General features: G+C 41.9%; 1 protein-coding gene across 4 annotated transcripts in view; it reads left to right on the top strand.

The window, feature by feature from the left end:
• The first annotated feature begins 5,647 nt into the window (after window positions 1-5,647).
• ano3 (anoctamin 3) overlaps window positions 5,648-17,985 on the top strand; it is a 30,217-nt gene continuing 17,879 nt past the window's right edge. Inside the window, exons 1-3 of one of the 4 annotated variants that reach the window (XM_047333266.1) lie at window positions 5,648-5,991; window positions 15,264-15,470; window positions 17,724-17,854. In XM_047333266.1, the coding sequence (XP_047189222.1) occupies window positions 5,946-5,991; window positions 15,264-15,470; window positions 17,724-17,854 (384 nt within the window). In that variant the 5' untranslated portion in view covers window positions 5,648-5,945. The remainder of the gene's footprint in view (window positions 5,992-15,263; window positions 15,471-17,723; window positions 17,855-17,985) is intronic. The other 3 variants (XM_047333265.1, XM_035642370.2, XM_035642369.2) reach the window with 3 other exon arrangements.

Raw genomic sequence — 17,985 nt, 5'->3', positions numbered from 1 at the left:
GCTGGAACATCTCTGTGGTCAGCGGCCGCCTGAAGAAACGAGAGCGTGACTGTGACGGAAATCCAGCAAACATGTCCAGCGTCGTTCAGTTTAATGAGCCATTTAATGCATGAGTGCGGCGTCTTTTATTAGTTGTTCTAAATCATCATTGCCCCAGGCAAAAATGAAAAAGGCAAAACTCTTGGTTACGTCCTGATTTCGAATAGGGACAGTGTGTTGAGCCATGTAGATAGTGTTCAGTGGTGTGCAGAGACTCTGAGGGGGGCAGCGGGGCAAACTGGGACGTGGTGACTCTGCTGGAAGCTGGTTGGAGTGTTTGCCACACTATAAGTTATCAAGAGTTTGAATTTGCTTTCGATCCGTCAGTGTGTACCACCGCCCGGCATACTACAGTTGTGTGTTAAACAAATCACCTTAGGAAAAAAAAGAAAAGAAAATAGGATGTGTACTTAAAAGCTACCATAAGTTTCACTTTTTTTGTCAATACTGAGATTTGGAATTTGGGGGTTTGGAAGATTTAACAGGTGCAGGAGAATCGGCATCACTTTGCTGTAAGTCAAGGTCCTGTTCTGGAGTCATGTTTTTTGGGTTTTTTTTGCGAGTTATTTTACAGCCATGCTCATCGTTTACAAGTTCATTTTTACCAGCCAAATATTTTATCTACACACTTTGGCAACATGGGAGGAGGCAGGAGTGTTATGACTTTATGGAAACCTTTCAGTGACCTTAGGTGATCGTTGCTGCATAATGTGACCTGTCTAAGAAACATAAGGCACATTGGCCAGGTGGGAATAAGCATCATGTAATGGAAATACTGCTGTGTAAATGCCCTCGTCACTCAATATGTATAACCTCTTTGTCTAATTGGTATTAGGATTATAAACACTGATGCTCCTTTTACTCAATTAGCAAGTTGCTGGAGAACTTACGTTGGCTGCACTCAATCTAAATTACATTTGTCCAACCAACTGCTGACATTCCCGTGTCACAAAGTGTTTGTGCTCATACACTAATTACATCATGCAATGCCCTCAGCTTATCAATGGGCCCAAAACTTGTTTATGACATTCAATACAAAGTATTAGCCTACTTAAGTCATAGTATTTGCCAGACTGCAAGTCTGGCTGTAGTGCTGATACATTTACATGGTTAATGGAGTCACACTTTCCTCAACATCTCATCATTACTGGAGAGTGGAATTTAGTGACCTGTGGCTTTGAAATGTATTTGTTTAAATAAATAATCAATGTGCCAGGAAGTTCACACAGAAGTACCTGCTCATCAATCGATCTACCTAATGTCTCTGTACTTTCAAAGTCGTCTGGAATCACCCAAACATATAGTATTCCTGTATTTTCCGCTGTATCACACCACCCTTGATTCTTGCAGGCCTGGGGTACAAGGCCCTCTGGTAGTAGTAGCCGATAAGGTACAACCTTTATGTGCACATTTGATATTTAGCATTTCAATAACATACTGCATACGCAGCAGCATGCCTGGCAGCTATGAGTTGTTTTCTTGTCGACTCCATCGAGAAGAGGTTGCTGAAGGGAGATGCCACGGTTGAACCTGTGGAGCGTGATTTCTGAGATGTGAAGTACCTCTGAATGTTGGTGAGTCATGTTGTTTGGACTCTGTGTGTGCGCCCTGCGGCTCTTCCTGTTAGTCTCAGTGAAGCTGGATGTACACATGACGGAGGGAGCACATGTCAGCACGCACTGAATGAAAACCATCCGACTGTAGATGTTACATTTCCACTGTAAACAAATTCAAATGCATGATTGTAAAATAGCTTAACCTTTGCAGACGTCTATTTAGGATGCAGAACGGCAGCCTATACATTATGTAATAAAGGCAATCAGTGGCTTAGAAGCTATATGCAGTAAACATGAAATTATAATGAGCATTCAGCCATCGTTGTTAATCTTACTGTGCTGATTATCCCCCCTCTAAACATCCATATTCTCAGAGGAGCTGACATTTAGCATAAAACACTTTGTTATATGCTATATGGTCATTTGCCTTGGATAGAAATCAGTTCAATAATTAACAGTTCAACAGTTTTTAATATAGTTCTGAATGTGCACAATAATTCATATCCTGAATGAGTGCCTGAAAGCGGCAACATGTGTCATGTATAATATTTAATGTCTAAAATATATATGTGTATATGTGTATATATATATATATATATATATATATATATATATATATATATATATATATATATATATATATATATATATATATATATATATATAGAGAGAGAGAGAGTCAGTCTTCTATACCAATTTTCATCATTATCCATCCATCCATCATCTTTACCACTTATCCTTGGAGGGTCCTGGGGGGGTGAAGTCGATCCCGGCTGAGAGGCTAGAGGCAGGCTACATCCTGGACAGGTCGCCAGCGTATCGCAGGGACCGACATACAGAGACAAACAACCATTCACTGTCACATTCACACCTACATCAATTTAGAGTCTCCAATTAACCTAAACTGAATGTCTTTGGACTTTGGGAGGAAGCTGGACAACCTGGAGAAAACTCACGCAGACACTGAGAGAACATGCAAAGTCCATGTTCACATTGAAGGGCCTTGTCAGCGGGCAGGTTTGGAATCCAGAACCTTCTCACTGCGAGGCAACAGTTTTAATCCCTCTACCACCATGAGAGTGGAAGCACTATACTTTTGCCAAAAAAGAAAATACAATCTGATGGAAAGCAAACTCTATGGTAACAAAGCTGCAAGTTAGGCAAACGTTTATTCCCTAAAACAATCTGCGTCTCAAATGTTTAACTGAATGCAGTAAGTCTCTATATCTCGTCGCTCAATACGTGACATTAATAGACATTTCTGACAGTTTATCTGTTTCACTGGTTAATTCTCAGTCTAACCTGATCACAGGAGTTACACAGTTGATTTTGGAAAGCCAGTGGCCTTATTGTTCCCCATTAGTGTCAAGTATCAGGGTAAAAGGAATAAAGATGTGTTAAAAATGTATGAGTGCCGTAACATGAGAGGGATAAGTAGAGAGCTGCACTGCTGTGATCCACTACAAATTTAATTGATCTGAACACACACGCCATTGCATTTTCCTAATGATGACTCAAGCAACTGTTATTATGGTTCAATTATGTGACCTTTGAGATATAAGCACAACACTTTAATAACATACTGTGATCACCACTTTGTCTCATGCTGATGTGTGTCTCTCTGTGTGTGTTTTGCAGGATCATGTCATCAGGACAACTGTGTGTTTGCGCCCCTGCTGGACAGTCAGGCCTCCAGCTCCTCGGGAGGCGACAGGCACGCTCCTGTCAACCCCGCCATCGGCAGCTCAGCGTCCTGGAGCTCCTCACTCGCCAACAGTTTCCCCTCCGGAGGCACAGAGACAGACACCGACCAACTCTCTGGTGAGTTTGCCAACAGCACTTGTGATTCAAGTTGAAGCACTGCTCCTGTCTGCTGGGCGTTCCGCTGCACAAGAAATGTCTCACACTTTGGATGGTTTGCTGATTCTGCCGTTTTGTGATTCAATCAGCTTGCCAACCACTGAGCGCTTTGTGCCTTGGCCGTTGGATATCAGGTCAACACAGTGATGCTTTGCTGTGCTGATCACGCTGGGAAGAGGGAAAGTTCACACACTCAGTGGAATAGTTTGTTCTGAACTTTGACGACAGCTTCCTCAGCAGTTCTCTTGGCTGCTAAGCCGTCAGGAGTGATTTAGTTGAATGTCTTGATGTTGCATGCCTTTGTCATCCAGGAGCCCCCTGAGTGAGCGGAGAGTGCTTTGAGTCTCAGAAAATCTGAAGCTACACCTTCAAATTGTTTTTGAAAGCGACTAAGTGTCTCTCTCTACTCTTGCTTTCAACATTTTCCTTGGCTGGAATATTCCATTGCTCATTTCATTGGCCATTACCATTTTAATTTAACTAGTCATTGCTCTGTGGTATGTAATTTTGACTGCTGAAAAAAATATGAAAAATTGAATTTGCTTCTTTGAATCTAATTTTTTTTTGCTGCAGCACAGATTTGTGGGATTTCACATCTTTTAACTATGGAAGTTATTGTTTGGCTTTTGATTAAAAGATGACATGACAGTTAATCATTTAGTTTGAGACTGTAGGAGCGTCATTCAGTACGACACTCTAGTCAGAAGTGGTTCATGATTGTTTATTTGCATGCATATCTTGAGGTGAATAAGGCGAAAACCCTTTGTGGTTCTTGTGGAACTCAATACTGACTGCTCAACTGCATTTTCACCACAAGGTGGCAGCATTTTATTTATCTAAAACCCTGCTCCCTCTGCAGCGCTGTCATCTGACCTACATCTCTACACTAACAGGCAGGAACGGAGGGGAACATATTTTAAAAGGCACAGACCCTATAAAAGGCTGCTTACCTTTTTATTTATTTATTGGCACAATGGAACTAATACAGTTGCCAGTGACATGTTATAGGGGCTGGCACACACAGACCTGCCAGCACAGTGCTCAATAAATATCACAACAGTGGGAGGAGGAGAGGCTTGCTGGGCTTCAAGAAAGCAGATGGTATTTGCAGCTTTAGGACAGATGCCAGGAGACTCCACAGAATACCAGCACAGACAGGCACTGGTACACAAGAGTACAACCAGACCAAACTGCAGCCTGTGTTATTGAGATAACTGATCTGAGGTCTGCTGGTCTGCTGCCAAATGTGGCTGACATTGAGATAAGAGCAGTGACCTTGCAGTTAAACCACGATAAGCTCTCTGTGCTGGTGTGCAATTAAAGACCTAGATAAATTGATACAAAACAATGTGCTATCGTTGTCATCACATGAGTTGACTGTGTGATTTATAATGTACCCGCTGAAATATCTTATTTTCAAACGGGACTATACTGAGTATGTCCCGTTTGAAAATATATACTATACTGAAGTCTGTATTCTTACTACATCATATCTATTCTAACTTACAGGACTTTGAAAGCACATTTCCATTTATTTTTTTGATTTTAGCCCCGATAAATCTGGCAGGAGAAATAATCCATCAGTTTTATTATTAGACTATTAAACTATACTGCAAGTCATTTTGCCACCCTGCTCAGTCTTCCTGACTGATGATAGACTCTCTACACCAAGGGATCCCCTGCCCCTGCATCAGCAGTGTGTCTGCACAGCCGATCTGTGAGCTACAGTATTGATTATTCCGAGTTTTTCTGTCTTCCATGGCAACCTCCAAAACAGTCAAATGGTCCATATTTGTTTGGCCTTACTGGGTAAGTTTCAGTCTTTACTCCAGGGCAGCAAATGCCCTGATATAAATGTCCCAAATGTGGCGTTTGTCTCGATGCCTTAAATCTATTTGGCCCCTATGACATATTACACATTTTAAAAAGTAAAATTATGATATTATTATTTAAATACTAACACTATCTACATGATATTATTATAATAAATATTATTTCATCTTTTTTTTTCCTTAATCAGCACCGACTGCCTAGTATCGTGTTGTATTGAGCCCAGCAGCTTAACTCCATGTCTTCGTGCCTAATAGCTCATCATACGAGAGAGAAAGAGAGAGAAGAGAATGATTGATGGCAAAATCAATACATGTCCTTGTCGGTCCGTCGAGATCTGCTGCCCCTGGTCATTTCCCGCAGCTTATGTTTTTTTGAGTCAGTAAATCAGGACGAAGGGGGACGTATCCATCCCAGGACCTCCCCTACCGCCCGTCACCATGACAACAGCCGTGGATGGTGCTGGTCGGGGAGCCGAGGGGGGGCATGCGGAGCTCAGACAGGTGTTGCTGGGGTCTGCGCATCGCCCGTGAGATCGTTCGGCGGCATGGGGGCTGAGAGAACACCGACGCAATCGCAACATAGTTCCCCGTGTGTTCGGCAATTTGGCTCTTCGAAGTACGGGATCTAAGGATCGCAGCAGACCCACTGATCGCCGCCATGGTGCACCACTCGGGCTCCATCCAGTCCTTCAAGCAGCACAAAGGTTGGTCGCTGTACTGTGACAATTTCGCGTCCGGAAACGATGTTGTTTTCCAGCCGGGAGTGATGCGGGGTCACTTTGCTCCCTAGTTTGGTAGTTTGTGGTGTGAGACGCTCCTCGGACGTATCGGACTCTTCACTCTTCGCCCTAAGTGTGACGCAGAGTTGGAGGTCTCGCAGCCTCCTCCTCCTCCTCCGGGGATGAAGCCGCGTTTCTGAACCTCGTGCACTTTGATATTTGTGTCCACCACTTCATGGAGCATCGACTGTTTTAAGACATTAGGCTGTAGGCTGCAGGGAAACCGTATCTCACAGCAGATATATGCAACACATCACTTGTGGCTACATTTATATGGGGTTGTTCAAATAAGAAAAAAAAGTAGAAACACCACGCTACTTAAACACTGTTTATTACCATACAGTTCATGGCTGCAAAAGCTGCGCAGGCTGAGAAAAGAAAGGCCTTTACAGATCTCGGAAAGGTTCGTTAGTAATGTCTGAATTGGCAGTGATTTGAAATGCGCCCGCAGCCCTGTCCATATGACATTCAAATATCCACAGCAACATGAAATACTTTGAGGAAAGACAAGCGTTACTGTACAACTCTGTCAAAAAAGCTTTGTGTTGTGCCATACGCCTGTCAGGAGTAGCTGTCCTCAGGCTGCGTGCTTATGAAAGTCATTAAAAAAAGGATTTAAAACTGTTAGAAGTTCCTGTCATGCTGTCAAATGGAAAATACATCTCCACTCAGCAAGTAATTTGAAAAGCAACATGAGACATCAGACATCAGACATCAGACATCCCGCTATTTGGCATCGTTGCATTCAGGACTGGCAATAACTTAACACAGATCATGTAACAAGGTGAACAGTGAAAGGACGGTAATTGGTCTCCTCTCATTGGAGTAAATGTCGTCAAATCCATAACTAAATATCCATCAATTCATTAATCAGTGTCTTCCATTTCAGATAGATTTCACTGATGCACCAGAGTATTGATTTTAGACCCTCGGCATAAGGCTCGTTGGGGAACATTAGCAGTTCTTTTGCACTTGTTGTTAATTATACATGTGTCTGCTGTTTAAATTTAGAAAGATGGTGAAGAAAGGTCTTGTTTTCATGCTGACAGGGGCTCATGAACGAGGGGAAGTCACCTCGTTGTGTTCATGCACCTGAGGAAGATGAAAGGGTCTATCCCTCCGCTTCTGATGAGAGGATGCTGAGCTTGTCTGGCTCAAAATGTGATGACTGAGGGAAGCCCCGCTGAAGAGGGTGTGAGCTTGTTTGCTCCAGCTCCCTTGACTGGGTTTCAGTGTAAAAGCAAACAGAAATGAAGAATTATAAATGATATTTACATTGACAAGAGATGTTATTTTTCTTAAATCACCATGATCCACGTGCACGTTATGGCTTGCAACCGCACAAATCTATCTGGGGTTCATGGTTTGTTTGTACGATTTCCGATCATCTATTTTTTTATCATTTGAAAATCTGTTCCACGCAGCAGTTATTTCTTTCTGTATTGCTATTTCAGCGCTGAGCAATATTCAGAAATTAAACTGCACCTCCTCTAACACTATTATTAACACTGTATGAGATCATGACAAGGCTTGATGAGCATAAAATGCTTGTTCACTATTTGAAGCTGAATGGAGCTTTATGTTTGAGTTACAAAGCTTTTGATAACTGGAGAAAAATAACTAATGATTAGTGTGTACAGAACTAATAACCAACTTCCCCTTGTAGAGTCTAAAGAATTTGTGTTGTGTGTCAAGCAATATCCCGGCCTTACTCATGGAAATAGATTATGGATAAGTGATTTATTTATTATTTGAACAGAAATTGTGTTTGTGAATATATATAAATGTGTGTATGTGTGTGTGTGTGTGTTGGCTGCTAAAGGCTACTGTCCTCTCTCACACTACTTACACTTTTTAACTTTGCATGTGTGCATATTTAGCTAATGTGTGTCCATCTTGTGTGTTCACGTGTAAACCTTTGGTTGCACAGTCCTCAGCAGGCCACCTGTCCCCTTATGCAAGCCAGCAGGCAGATGGTTTTATAGATGCAGACATTGATATCAGGACAGATTTGGGGAGAGCACATATAAAGCGTCATCTGGGATTTAAACAGGCCACTGTAGAACAGTTTTATGTAAGACGAGTGGACAACAGATGCCAGGTAAACTAACAGTTTACAAAATGAAAAAAACAAAGAGGCTGTTTTGTCCTGAATGTGTGTGATTAGTTTGGTAGTTAGGAGCTTTGACACTTTCACAGTCTTTATATAGTCAGTGGCTGTTTTGTTGCTAAGTTATAAGAACATTGCAGGCAGAAGTTCTGCTGGAGCCCAAAGTTATTCTACAGTTTAATCACGTCTACAAAACACACCGGTTATGTCGACAATGGAGGTTTTATGCAACGAAAATGTTCTTCTGTGAACTTAATGCTCGATATTGTTTTCTGATGACAGAGTAGTTAATTGTTTACTGAAGACAATGCAGTTCCTAGGAATTCCCAGATGAGGTGTGTACCATGCACGGACACAGCAGATCGAGGCTTTGCAGAAAAAAACCCCTGTGACGTAGTAGAACTCACAAGCAATCAGGGGACATAAGAAGATAGCGCGGCATTAAAGGAGTTGGGAAATACAGAGATTGGGAGACAAGGAAGATGTTTAATCTGCTCAAATGATGCAACCCAGAGGTTGTGCCAGGGGGGAATAACAGGCTGCTGATCGGTTTAAACCACGGGTAAAAAGTGCCATCTGCTCAGAGGTGTGTTCACGGTCAGGCTGACGGGCTCAGCTGCACGTGGCCGCCAGACGACAACAGACGGTGTCTGTGCAGCAAATGATTACTGACATTGCTGCACAACTATTAGGAAAATTGTTTTCATCAAGATATATCTGTATTTTTGAACAAATACAACTCTCTCAGTCAATCCAAAATTCCCAACTCATGTGTTTATTCTCACAGAGTAAGTGAGAAACAAATATATTCTACAAAATTACAATGAAATAAAAAAGAATGTCTTTTCAAAATTATTACTTTCATTAATACTTTCACTGATGCAACACAGCCTCCCAAATGCTGTTCAGATGTGTACATCATCTTCCCGTATCGTAAATCTCACATTTGGTGTGGAAAGGGGCCGGCTTGTTCCTCGGCCTTCTTTGAGGTTTTGCTGGCTAGCCAAGCAGTGGAGTGCATGGATGCATGTGATGGGGCATGTCCCTGCATAATATCATGGCCTTCTTGAAAGCTGCAGGCTTCTTAGTGTAGCACTGCTCGAAGAAAGTGTCTTCCATAAACAGGCAGTAGGTTTGTGAGTTGACTCTCCGTCCATCTTCAACCACAAAAGCTCCAACATATGACAGCCGCCCTTCCCCGTCCTGCACCTTGCTGACGCCTGGCTTGAAGTGGTGACCTGTGTCCATTAGTTATCCAGCCACAGAACTTTTTCATCTGGTCCATCAAGAGTCACTCTCATTTCATCTGTGCATTAAGCCTTTGACAAACTCTGTCTACTGGTATTTTTTATTTTTTACCCCAATTTGGACACTTCAACTTGTGGATCTTATTCAGTGCTGGTTGTGTTTCAGCCTTTTTTACCTTTGGCCATGTCTCTGAGCACTTGAAACCCTCCAGATCGGTTACAGTTTGGAATATGGATCATAATGGGTTGTTGGTAGCTTCACTTTATATTCTTCTCAAGTGTTTTGAATTGCGTTTTTTGCATCCCTGTTGACCATTCTTAAGGAGACATACGATTTTCCTGTGGCCATGCCTCAAGAGGGATGCATCTGTCTAAAGTGCAGTGAACAATTTTTGACTTTGTTGGCCCATTTTACCAAAAGTAATCATTGTCTAATGATTGTGTACACCTTAATTTAAGGTATTGATTACTTAAGCCCTTTTTCATTCCACAAATTCCCATTTGTTTTAGGTCCAGTGAGTGTTGCGGTTTGTGAGAAGTGAACTCTGCCCTCATTAGCTAACATACAGTTTACTGTGTGTCATTTAGTCAATAGCTTGTGTAACTAGGACAATAATCTATAGAATAGATCAGATATGAATAGCTAACCATAATATGAAATGAATGAGCATATGTTACTCCTACTCATTTGTATTTCCATTGATTATACCGCTTATCCACGGTCGCGGAGGGGCTGGAGCCAGTCCCAGCTGGGGGGGGTCGTCAGCCCATCACAGGCCCAACATACACACCCACAGTCACACCTATAGTTAAATAAAAGTCTCCAGTTAACCTAGCCCTAATTTGCATGTCTGGACTGTGAGAGGAAGCCAGAGAAAGCCCACACAGAACATGCAACCTCCACACAGAAAGGCCTCGGCTGAATGGAGATTCAGGTGACCACTGTATTTGAGTGGCTGAATAAGTTCTCTGAAAATCGCATGGGAGATTTCACATTTGTTTTTCCACCAACACATCCTGGATTATTGACAAAAAACAAACACTATATGTCGTAGGTTTTAGTTTTATTATTTTAATTTTAATATCAAATTATTGAATGGCCTGAGTTTTGTGTGTGGATGAAAGCGGGACTCACATGCAGACCTGCAGACAGCAGGAAGGTGCAGAGAAGATATTTCATGTAAATAAACAGGTTTAAAGTTGCAGACAGACGTACAGGCAGGCACATAAGCCAAAAATACAACTCAAGACACAGAAACCGAACAGAAAGATGAAGAGACTCAGGGGAACGAAACAGCAGCCTGAGGTCACACGAGGAGCTGAACAGCCAAACTGAGGCAGAGAGAACTGGGAGCACAGGGATACAGAAGGGAGAGGGGATAATAAGGCATTAAACGGCAAACACTCACAGATAAAAAGGGAAGTAATTACAGTCCAAAGAATTCTAAAGAATCACTTAAGAGGATCATGATATTTAGTAGTTTTTGTTTGTGGAAAAGTGAGACAATCAATGTGGAAAAAATTGCTCAGTCCATATATCAGCCATGTTTTTTTTGTTTGGTGTGCAAAAGTCATAAATCTTCAAATTTTAATATTATCTACTAATATTAATTTGTTGAGTGACCCATCCTCGTACAATATTTTAGGGAAATAAATGTTTTTTTTTCTTCCTGCTGTAAAGAGAAAATCAAAAGAAACTCGTCCAGCTGAAAACCTGCAGTCACGGTATTAGGTGGTGCAGCAGTTACAAAATTGCTGCGATACTGTGATGATTATCAGCTGTGGCATTAAAATATCTTCTCAAATAGCTGAAGTGGTTTTGAGAACAGTGTAATGATACTGAATATATTCGATTTTGTCAGATGAACACAGCAAACGCACAAATGAGTGAAGCATGTGTGTACTGCATACCTGGATAATCTTCATTAGTTGCCCTTGTCTTTGGTAAACAAGAAATCAAATCGCTGGGGCGCCTTGAGCGCTAAACATGTAACATGAGATATGAGGTGAATATTCAGTGGCTGATAACGATACTATTCTAAATCCTCCCTGTGAACTCATCTCTGTATACAGTATGTGTTCTTTGATATGGTGCCAGGCAGAGGAGGAGACACTTTAATTGCTTGGAGGACGTTTCTGTCGGAGAGGCTGCCGGCCTCGCCTCAAACCTGCTTCCACGTTATGATTTTTAAAAACGCGCCACCTCAATGCTTTTCATGAGCTAGTGCTTCTTTTGTTTTCTTCTTTAACGTCTTTGCTGCCATTTTAAGGCAGGGATCCCCTGAAATGCACTCTGTAATATAAATCAATGGTGATGTGTGTTGTGCTTGAAAAAGGTCTTGATGGAGAATGTTCCTCAGTTAAAAGCTGTGACGCTGAAAGTGCTATTGGCTGAGAATGGATGAATAATTGAAGGTATAGAATGAGGAAACATTGAGGCATGATGGGAAACAACCCACTGACCTGAATTCTCTGTTTGGTACTTTGTGCAACATCCTTGCAGATAATGTAATAGTGTATGCTTCAGTTTCTGCTCAGGTCTCACAGTGATCAATGGTTTATGGGGAAAAAAATGCAACTGAGAGCAAAAGTTTCTTTTACGCATTTTGGATATTTCTGTTTCGATATCATTGCATTGTTTTGCTTCCTCTGCTTTTTATTGACCATGAAATTCTGCATGTTTTTTTGAAATGTATATGTTTGTTCTTCCAGCCGGCTCATAGAAGATTGGCTGCAGAGGCAAACAGAGGAGCAGTGTTGTGACACTGCCAGTGATATGCTTAATTTTTACATCATAAATTATCAAAAGGAGCAAAGGGAACTGATAGACACAACGTGTGTACAGTCACAGTGCCTTATACTGTGTATATACGATATCATGTCCACAGACACATGCAGAGACAGAAAAAAAAAATCCCTTTAATCTCCCATCCTAAGACCATCATGGACAAACTGCACAGGAGAGATCCAAATCCGAGATCACGACCTTTCCTGAAGCTCGTCCAGCTTCCCCCCCCCCCCCCCCCACCTCCCGGCTTTGCCTGAGTGGGTGTTTGTTAGAGTACGCACAGGACTGTCGTCAAGTGGTTAGTCACGCTGACGCAGAGACAGTTCAGGGATGTTGATTTTTCCCCACATCACCTCAAATTGAGCGTCCAGTCCCTTTATTTGTCACCTCGATCCTGCTCACACACACACACACACACACACACACACACACACACACACTCAGTTACAGCCCACAGACTCTCGTGCACGCTCAGTCCACGCTCAGTCCACGCACACACAGGATTAACTTCCTCCTGATAAACCAGTTTTAGCCAGCGCACAGTGAGATTAAACGCAGGATTTCACAGTAGTGGAACTATTTATATATTTATATAGACTTACACAATGCACTGCTTCGGAGTGTACTGCTCTTGACAGTGTTTCAGAGTTTAAATGAAGCCAGCGCTTTGGAGCAGGGCAGTGATTGGAAGATAACCATCATCCACCGAGGCTGAGAGATTTGACCAGTGAGGTTTTTTATTTCCTTTCCACACAGGCTCTGAAATGTCCACCAAGACAATTTCACACGACACCAACTCTGTCCAATTTGTGGGTCTATTTTAAACTATGAGCGTTCCTTGGGACCACCGAGCCTCACCCCTACAGGCCTATTAGCTCACTGTGCTCTGGCGTATCATCTCAGGCATATTGATCCGTGTCAATTTCTGTTGGGGTTATCTCGATCACCTGGAGTCCAATAAATATACCTTTTTTGACAATGCGGGTGAGCAGTAATCATTTTCTGTCTATCATAATGGACAGACAGGGTCTTCTAACTGGATAGTTACAGTATATTAAGTAAAGCTTTTAACAATTCACAGAGACGGTGGGATTATGGCTCAGTAAGCTTCTGGCCTCTTGGGTGGGAACTCACAGCAAACTCTGATTTACCATCCAGTCATAAAAAAAAATGTTGTTGTTGCATTTTGCTGCTGCTGAGTGAAACACCTTCTTGTACAATGGACCATAAACTCTCCAATTTCTAAAATGTCGTTGCTGATGTAATTGGCACAATATGACTTATTTTCAAAATAACAGCTTAACAACCTGGAGCTCAGTATTGATTAAAAATATTGAATTTAACAAAACTGATTGAAAGAGGAAAGGAATGAAGAGGAGGTGAATACTTAACTGTAAACAGTGGAGATGATTAAAGCACTGGGAAATCAAGCTTTGTTATCAGCCTGAAGACTAATCAGTTTTCCGACATGGACAAATAGATTTGTTTAAAGTTTACTTGTCATATTTCGTGCTGCGCAATCACACTTTTATATTAAAAATAATTATTTCAAACTATCTTTAAAAAAAAAATCTGTCTCTTGAGAGTGAAATCTAGCTTCAAGCTTATTTTTGCTTCAATGCTCATGAAGATTTCTACTAGTATCATAGTATCAATTATTTATCATTTAGCTTTTAGCTGGAACTCGCAACTGTCATTGATTGCATATCTGTGGCAGTGCACACACGAACACACACACAAAATACGATGTATGATTTGTGGCTCCCCTGGGTCCACAAGCTCACATCTTTAACTGGCTCCATTCTCACCCAACAGGACTGGGAAATCCCTCTGAGATCAATGACACGAGAACGAGTTATTGTGCAGCGTGCAGCAGTGTGTCCCTCAGGTTGCAGGGTGAATTACCAATGCATCTGAACATTTCAGGACGGTCACTGTGAGATTTCCTCACTGGAGGTTAAAATAAGTTACATTGTCATTTTAAAGAGAGAGAGAGCGCGCCTTCATTTCATGATTATATATTTGTCGGGAGCTGTGGCGCAGAAACTGCTGCCTGCTGTGAAGGTCAAGTGTCCCGCTTCCATCGCAGGACATTCATTATTGTTATTAACCTCGCAGTTTGTCTTTACATCTCATCATTGCAGTATTGTGTTAAAGCCATTCTTCATCAATCTTGTCAGCCACTGCTTTTATAGCTGCATTGACCTTAAAAATAACCTCTATTTGTTTTATTTCTAAGGGCAGTGGTGCAGTGGTTTGAACAGTCACCTCACCGCACAGAGTGTTCTTAGTTTGAAGCCTCGTTCAGCTCGGGCCTTTATGAGGAGTTCCCTGGTTTGGTCAACTGGTTTTGGTGCATCAAAATTCCATGCAAGTGTAAATGGCTGGGGTAACTAATGGATGAGTGGATGGTATAAATAAAACAACGCCATGTTAATGAGAAAGCTACTGTATGTAGCTGCACAACTTAGTGTTATTCCACATCTTTGCTGAATTGTCTGCAGGACTATGAAGCGTACAGTGTGTAGGTAGTTACGTTTTGTGGATTCACCATCATGTTGCTTGTCTTGAGGTACTGAGCTGTGTAATTTGATGGAGGAGTACTGGTGGTTTTAATGCACCCCTCTATGAAGGACAGACAATATCACCACAGCCCGTAAAAGGATGGACCCGCTGATGACTGAAGTGATTCTTCCCTCCCCCCCCTTTTCCCACCAAATTCAGTTAGTAGTAGTAGATCAGTAGCTTGTGTTATTACCTCAACCTCCCTCTCGTCTTCAATGTCTATAGCACGGTTGACTTCTGTTAGATAAACCGTCAAATGTGTGTGCTCAGGAAATGAGTTCTCCAAGAAGAATCTTTGTTGTTGCTGCTTGGTTTCTTTGAGAGCTTCATCAAAGAGCAGAGCCTAACCCAGTACATCCTTTATTGCAAGTGTCTTTGTCAAAACTATCTTTTTATTTATCAGTGTAAGCATTCATATAAACCTTCATGTAAATATATTGACGTATTAAAAAAGTATCCACTCCACCACTGTCTCTCTCGTCCTCAGGCATGCACACCAGCATCAGCGAGATCCTGAAGGAGAAGAGCCTGAAGCCGTCTCGCCGCAGCCTGCCCTGCCTGGCCCAGAGTCAGACTCATCCGATCAACCTCAACCACTTCCTGTCTGTGCCTCTGAGCCCGGAGCCCAAACCAGAAGTCGAAGTCCTGAGTCAGGGCATCAGCACTTCCTGCAGCCTCCTCCCCCCACAGACAGGTCAGTCGGTCCCCCGAACACATTAGTGGATGCAAGTGCTTCAGTCCTGGGAGTGCGGCACCACCGGTGTATGTTGTTTTCAAAGTAAAGTTTAGTTGCAGGTATCTTCAGGGTTACAAAGGTACAAAGACTTTCTGGGTAATGAGTGAGGTCAATTACTTATCAAAGCAAATTTGCCAGAGGAGGATCATTTTAGATTTAAGGCCAGTTAGCAGAATTTCAACCACCTGTTTACTGTTTGCGTCCTCTTGGTTAGTTCTCTCTTGTGAATTCTCTTCTTCTAGTTTGATCATCAAAGATCATTTGTCCAGACTTTCTTTCCCAATGTTATTTGGGCTTTTTAAAGCAGTCTTGCTGCAAGTTTTGAATATCACTAAACTTGACATGACCCAGCTTTGTATGCAACATTCATGTGGTCAAATTCTCTCTCACTATGTATTCAAGTTGTTTTTCCAGCAAATCTACATCATGTCTGCGATGCAAACTATTTGTGTTACTTTGTGACATTTTCCCTGTTCAGTTGTGTTCCTTTTTGTGCATCTTATGTCACGCTCAACTGGAACAGAGTCGACTGCCTCCACAGAGTTTTATAATGTTGGTGACATCTAAGGCATGTGCATAAAAGGGATTTCACGGATTGTGTTCCTGCTGGAGGAGATTTAGAAAACAGTCAAACAGTCTGGTGCACTTTCAGAGGGAGTGACAGTGTGGGGCAAATGCTGTTGCAAGGAACACGGTAAAGTCACTGTAGGGATTAGTAAAATGAAAATGGCTGTTGAAGAGGAAAATTATTTTTGTTTTCTTCAAGTATATGAAGAGGCCATTAACAGCGAGGGTTCTATTGTTGTCACGGAACAAAGACTAGCGCGAGCACCACTTCAGCATGATGGCATTTTCCTGACCTTGAAATGCCCTTTTGTTCGACCCTCTGGTATTTCCGTGCTGAGTGCAGTGGGCAAAAGTGGGAGGAGAGCTGGGAGTTTCATGCAGATGAAGCAGCACAAGGTGAGACATTGCTATTTTGGTGAAAACAGGCTCTTTTGACGTTGTGCTGAGAATAGACATCTGAGGAACAGGTTTTTTTTTTCTCTTGGGACAGAGGAGGGTGGATAGAGACGGAGAGAGGGTGAACAAGCGTGATGTACCACATCTTGATGCTTTGCTATCATTGTATTTATTGATTAACATTTTGGTCATCGTCATCTTGGTTTTTTGAAATAAGTGATTCATCATATTTGGAGGAGTTGGGGGGTGGGTCCGACTGAAAGCTCGTCCACCCACATCTGCAATGATGCTCCTATTGGACGGTACTAACTGTCAATCACATGCTGTCCCTGTCCCAATGCATACAGTGCTTCATCTTTTATTTCACTCTAAATGGGACCAGAATCTACAAAATGAACATCATGCATCATGAAACTAGAGATTGAGACCATAAACTCCAGACTTCCCTTTCCGGACCCGGTGACTACATCCTGTTTTACATACAGTCTATGGTAGTTGACCTGACATGATCATCAAAAGACCCTTCATTCTATAGCCTGATTAATGAAGTAATGCTTCACCTTGAACTAAAGACATTGATAGATTAACACCCCACTGGTCTCCTGACGGTCTACTGTTCATTAACTCCTTTAAATGTCTAACACAAATATAGTAAAGAGGGTAAACAACCTCATACCTACACATGTGAGGCCTCTGTGCAGTTGATCAGCACCACTTTGTTGCAGTCTAACCTTAAATATGCTATTCTATGTTATTTCCTTTTTTGTTTTGTTTTTTTCCTCTTGAGATGTATTGTTCTTGCATGTTTGAGTTATATCTGTGAAAAACTACATGATCCAGAGCAAACTTTTCTTCTTCCAAACTCCTCTGTCATTGTTCAGCACAGTTAACGCTTCAATCTCCAAATCCAATCAGGGTTTTTTTTCTCCAAGAAATTAAAAAATATTAAAAGGAATCCTTGTTTGAATCTGCCCTGTTTTCCTTTCCCCACAATGTGGGTTCAATAAAACTTTATTTTGTTAAGTGTGATGAGTTCTTTCAACATTGGTGCAGGGATCTGTGTAGCTCTCAAGCTGGCGCACACGTTAAAATTACTTGTTTTTTTATTTAGCTCAGATCTCATTTCAATGTTGGCAATCGGATTAAGGAAAATATTGACTGGGCAACAGCAGAGACTTAATGTAGAGAGGATACTTTGTTTGGTCCCTAACTCGTTTGTCTTATTGATTGTGCTTTGTCTGTTTGCAGCAGAGGATGGCAAGGATCATTATACAGAGGAGTCCGAGGTGACTACGTGTGAAACGAGGGCAGATGAGTCATTTCTGCTACGAAAGCCTTCCACTCGTGTTAAATTAGAGGCTCGCACAGATTCACTTAAGGTACCACACCTCCAGTAATCCACAATTACTGCAATGAATGTTCATCGTGTTGCACTTTTGATATTTTATTACAGAAGCTTCAAGCATCAGCAATTCTGTGTTTGACACGTCTGCATCTAAAATTCAGAGGT

This window comes from Scophthalmus maximus, chromosome 7 (genome assembly GCF_022379125.1).
Source record: "Scophthalmus maximus strain ysfricsl-2021 chromosome 7, ASM2237912v1, whole genome shotgun sequence".
In the NCBI taxonomy this organism is placed as follows: domain Eukaryota; kingdom Metazoa; phylum Chordata; class Actinopteri; order Pleuronectiformes; family Scophthalmidae; genus Scophthalmus; species Scophthalmus maximus.
The sequence above is the reverse complement of the archived record's forward strand: the minus strand, read 5'-3'. Positions and strand labels throughout refer to the sequence as shown.